Genomic DNA, 5,540 nt, shown 5'->3' with positions numbered 1-5,540 from the left:
AAGACTCTCATCACCTTCTGCCCTCCAGACTGCATGAATGACTCAACATAAAGCTGCCATAAATCTCAACAGAAGAAATATCTTTTATCTTTAACCATTTACTCCCACTATAGGAATAATGGCAATTCTTTTACATTTACATATAACTCTTGTTTGTTTGCTTTGATAATTTTTTTTTTTTCTGTTTATCTCTTTGTCTTGGCACCTGCATAGCAGAAAACTTTACAGTTCATTACAGAAGTTTGCCCCTCTCTCTGCTCCTCCTTTTACTTCCCCTGCTGCCCCTGAGGACTAGCAAGCAACACCCCCAAGGTCAAGAGAGAGTAAGGTGTTACCCTTTTATGACGGATTATAGAAATAACAAACATGCCTGACAGTTTTATACAGCTGCTAGAACGGGTTTAGTTTTCAACAAATGAAGAATTTCCTCTCTTTTTTTCTCTTTTGTATATTAATTACATTTTACAAATCTTGTTTCCCCCCTTTCTTTACTTTCCCCCGCTTTTCTTTCTTTGTTTTTACTTTTTTTTTTTCTTTTTTCTTTTATTTCTTTTTTTTATTATTATTTTATTTTTATTACAGCAAAAAAGAATCAATCACCAACATGTCCACTGAAAAGTCCGGGTTAGCAGAGTTTGGCTGTCATCTGGTCCGACTGTTTGAGGATCTCGGTGTTGTACAGGTCTAGAGCGTGGTTGACGCGGATGATCTCGCTGTTGGTGAGTTTCAGGCGGTGCTTGAGCATACAAGAGAACAGATCCAGCTGGGGCTTCCCCGGGGCCACGGGAGGTGCCAGTCTATTGATTCGGTCCCGAATATCCAGCAGCAAGAGCATGACAGAGGAGGAAGAATAGAACTGCCCGCCTTGCGTGTAGGACTGGTTGACCTGCTGCACAGCACTGCGCAGGAGGTCGGCGTTGAAACGCAGGCTGTAGCCGTACACCTGCACATCCGAGATCTTGATGTAGAACTGACGCTTGGTGGGGTCAGAAAGGTCCACAGGCCCTTGGCCAGTCTCGTTACGCAGCAGGGAAGGCAGCCGAGTCCGGCTGCGTAGGTAGATGTGGACGGTCTCGAAAAAGGTTTTCCACTGGTTGCCCAGTAACAGGGTCCAGTTGTAGCACTGGCTGTTTTGGAGGCGGATTTTCTCCCAGCGGGGGTAGCCGTACTCCCCAAAGGGCATGTTCCAGCCCTCGGAGTGACTCCCGCTGAAGGGGTTGACGTAGACAAAGAACATAGGGTCCAGGCTGCTGTTGCGCATCTGGCAGATTCTCATGGAGATCCCGATCACCATGTGGATGAAGTCCATCCGGTTCTTGTTGCTCTTCAAGGTGAGGGACATGCGTTTGCGCCACCTGGGGTCGAAGAAGGTGTCCAGGCGGATCTCGTTGCTGATGAAGGTGGTGTGCACATACAGGCGAGAGTCCATTTTCTGCAGCAGGTACTTCAGCTCTAGGTCCTGGAAGTCCAAGTCCGTCTCAAAGCTGATGAACTGCTCACTCCTCTCCGAGTCTACGTTCTGAGGCTCGCAGCGACCCCGGTAAAGCTTATAGCCCTTGTTGCATGAGCCACAGAGAGAGATGTTGGCAAGGCTGCACATGGCACAGCTGTTGTTGCCCCCAATGATGCAGGGGATGGGACGCTGGCACAGGCTGGTGCCACCATGGCAGACACAGCTCCGTTGGCTTTCCAGAAAGGTCCCCCAGAACCCATTCTCATTGCAGTACAGCAGGGACTGGACTCGAGTAAGCCATTCCTGTATTGTCCTGCAGGTAGGAAGAAGAACACATTAGCATTGCAGAGCCTCACAGAACCTTCGGCGTTGGCATCTTCATGGAGCCACAGTGTTTCCAGGGCTCTGTCTGAGGCAGAGCTTTCAGAACATTGCTGCCCTGCCGTGGCATCTGGGAGCTATTCCAGTCTATTTCAAGACAGAATCTTTCATCTGCTGTTTTTGGTGGAAAACAAAAGCCCTCTCTCTAAGAAATAGCTAGAAGTTAGAATTGATCATCTGAGGTCTCTCTCTTCACACTGTTCTAGGAGCTGAGACTGCCAAGGTCTCCTGCCAAGGGTCCCATCAATGCCACAGTGACAAAGTTGAGACATGGGAATGGAGCTGCTAAAACCATGCCAGAAGCTGAGGTGCTATCAGGCACTGAGGGTCAGCATCGCTTCTGGGCTAGCATGAGAAAACTCTCCATGTCACTAGCAATTCTCCTCACTCTCCAAAACCAAACCTGCAATAGGATGAGGGAAAACCAGTAGTAAAGTCTGCTTATGGTGCAGAGCTCAGTAACAGCAGAAAGGAAGGCGGAAGTCAGGGGGCTTGGAGACATATCTGGCAGAACAGCTTCTCCTTTAAGAAATCTGCTGCTAATTAATCTCCCCTTACAGCCTCTTCCATTAACAAACAGCCACACTTGCCCACTCCCAAGCCCCACCACTGCTGTATCAGCACCCTCAATCCACATCCTGCAGCCCTGGAATGTCTCCTAAGGAATGACACTGTAACCCACGTTCACTTTTGTAAAACCCACTTGCAACGTTGCCCCGGTGCCCCCTCATTCCCCCTCCCCAGGAAATCTCAGCACAGCGACTCCTTTCTCAGCAGAACAGCTCGTTCCCTCCCCTCCACCTTCCCCCAAGCTAATGAATACTTCATTGTCTCCTCTGGGCAAAAAGTTCTTGGTAGAGCTGCAGTGAGAGGACTGGCTAATGACAAATTAGGATTCAGTGCCTGTAGAAGGGGAGGAGTGATTATGGACAGAGGCTCTCAGAGCTGGATTAGTGAAATTCATGGCACCTGCATCGCCTGACCTCCAAATAATCATTAAGCTGTAGGCTGTATCAAAGAAGGCATTAAATGATACAGCAGCATAGAACAGCAAGATGATAAGGGGCAGGGAGCCAGTGGAGGGATGAGAGTATAAAACAGGAAAGCACTGGAAGCAAAGAAATAATCAAGGCGAAGAAAGAGTAGTGGAAGAAAAAGGGGGAAAATGTGCAGGTAAGAGGAAGAATGAGATAAATGCAGTGGGCAGGAGGAATGGGGATGGAGAGAGGGGAAACAACAGCAACAGCTGAAAGACAGAAGACAGGCAGGAATGAAAAGAAGCAGGAGGAAAACTGAGTGAAAGGAAAACAAATGAGACAATGAGGAAAAAGGAAGGGCATTAGCAGGAAAATTCAGAAGCCTTGGATGTGGAAAGAGACAGTTTTTACATTGCTCCTACAGCACAGGGCTGCCAGGGTCTCCCTTCCCCACTCACAGCAGCTCTCCTGTCTGTGAGGTGAGGACAGTATTTCCCTAATTTTCACAGCTCTCTCCAGGATCACATTTTTTGCTTTTTGTGGCTCCCGGCTTCCAGATGAAGTTGTCATGGCTGCTTAGAGGACTAAAGGTGGTTTCTGAGTGGGTCTGATGAGGGCCTCACCCTGCCAAAGGTGTGCACGTGCTGCCACTGCTTCATAAAGCTGCCAGCAGCCTCGTACAGCTGCAGGTGCAAACAGCAGCCAAAAACCAGCCACCCTCATGCGTGGATCCTAATTCCAGCTCTGGGCAAGGGAATAGTGACTCTCCAGGTTTTCTGCTGCAAAGGATCCCCAGTGCAGCTGTGCAGTGCTGGCTTGGTGCTATACACAGGTTTTATATGTTAATAATATCATGGAGTTCATGGAACAGGGACTGCCAGGTTGTACAGCAGGGGACAAGATCAAAGTAAGTATCAGATGGCTCCATCCTGTCTGTCTGAGGTGTGCTCCTAGAGGTAAAAAAATGCTGTCCTTCTCTTCTTTTCTACTAACAGCTGGCAGAGCAAAAGGAGAAAGAGTCTCATCTGATATCTTGCAATTGGAATCAATAATTTTCCTGTTCTCCCAATCAACTTTGAAGAACAAGTATGGAAGTAGACCTGGAGAAAGAGGAGTATCTGGGATTTTTTTGGTGTATGTTTTAGTGTTCAGCAAAGACACAAGTAGGACAAGGGGAAAAAAAAAAAAAGGTGACTACCCACCATCTGCTGATGGCAGCAATACAGGATGTAATTAAATGAAAATGCAGAATCCAGGGCAGAGCTGGGCATCAGCTACAAACATGACAATGGGAAGTGTGATAGAATGAGAGAGAGGAAATGTGGTATAAATTACCCCATCTTGTCACACAACTGGGACAGGATAAGAAGATACCCATGACCAGTGAAGGTCCTTCAGCTGACAGGAGGTTACTTCTTAAAACACACCCTGTGGTGGCTCAGACCAGTGTGAATATCACCAAGAGATGTCAGGGCACAAGGAAGCCACTGTGTAAAAGCTGAAAGCCAGAAGCAGGGTAGCCAGTGGTTTTCATTTTCATTACTTTCTCTTTCATTAAGGAGTCAGGAGCTTATCTTTCCCCCTCTTAATATAACTGCAAAAGTTATTTTGCGTGTTTGCTGCCTCTACCAGTTAAAGTACCAAAGCATGTGAAATTAAAAATAGGGAAACTGTGTCTTCAAAGGTCACTGTCAAGCAATTTTATATTCAACTTTAATATCTTGCATTCTAAATTAACATGAAAAAAAAAAAAATAATTAAAAAAAAAAAAATTGCATCCAGGCAAAGCTGTGAGTGAGAGTTATTCTGCAGTGTTTTCTTACTGTTGTTCCCTGGAGCCACCCAGTCCCCTGACAGTGCTGGGAGCTGGAGGCAGGTAATCATGCTGAGCTCTTTCACCACTGAAAATATAAAATCTCTTGTGACAAAAAAAAAAAATAATTAAAAAAAACACATATTTTGCAGGACAGGGTTGGGTTTTCAGATCAGAAGCAGAGGTCAGGTTATACAGAAAGCTGATGAAAAATTTTCCCTCCTCCTGGCTTGTCATCCTTCAGGATTAATCAGGCCTGGGGAGGGGAAGAGTCTGATGGATGTCCCTTGGGATAAAGATGCAGCTTTATTGTAGCTGGTGTCTGAGCTGATCAGAAAAACAAACTATCCAAAAACCAAACAAAACAACAAAAAAAAACCCTGTCAAAAACCCAATCCAGTGGGATAGACTTTCTTTTTTTTTTTAAATAATTACAAAAAAAGTAAGTTAGGGATTGAACAAGCTTTCCTTTACAAACTCACCTTTCACTTTCCAACCAGCACTAGCTGCTGTGGGGGTACTTTGGGTTTCTGCATGGAACAGTGAATGAAAAACATGCTATTTTTATTCTCAGCAGCTGTAAGATGTATTCTTAACTAATGACAATTTGGCTGGAGCCCAGAACATGTACCAGCCCCCCTTCCCCCTATAGATGTTATTTATATTTTACATCCAGAGTTTTAAAATGCAACTATAGGTACTCATTCAGCACTGATGCTTCAACAGCTGAGGAGTGGTTTCTTTTTTTAAAACCGACAAACCTGCCTGCAAAGAGATGCTCTTTGAGTAACAGCAGCACAGAGCAAATAAATAAATATATATTTATATTTCCTTTTTAGCTATTGCAAAACATCATGGAGGATCAGCCTAACTGCCAAAAGCCCTACTCTTCCTTTCTTTGGAAAGCACAACCTCT

At 45.5% G+C, this 5,540-nt stretch overlaps 1 protein-coding gene across 1 annotated transcript in view; it reads right to left on the bottom strand.

Annotated features, from left to right (window-relative positions):
• Positions 1 to 327: 327 nt before the first annotated feature.
• Positions 328 to 5,540, bottom strand: part of BRINP1 (bone morphogenetic protein/retinoic acid inducible neural-specific 1) — a 57,865-nt gene continuing 52,652 nt past the window's right edge. The window contains exon 7 of the mRNA XM_010007948.1: positions 328 to 1,766. Within this exon, the coding sequence (XP_010006250.1) occupies positions 626 to 1,766 (1,141 nt within the window). The 3' untranslated portion in view covers positions 328 to 625. The remainder of the gene's footprint in view (positions 1,767 to 5,540) is intronic.

Source organism: Chaetura pelagica, unplaced genomic scaffold, assembly GCF_000747805.2.
Source record: "Chaetura pelagica isolate M959 unplaced genomic scaffold, ChaPel_1.0 scaffold361, whole genome shotgun sequence".
Lineage (NCBI taxonomy): Eukaryota > Metazoa > Chordata > Aves > Apodiformes > Apodidae > Chaetura > Chaetura pelagica.
Note: the sequence above shows the minus strand (reverse complement) of the source record. Positions and strands in the feature narration are given on the sequence as shown.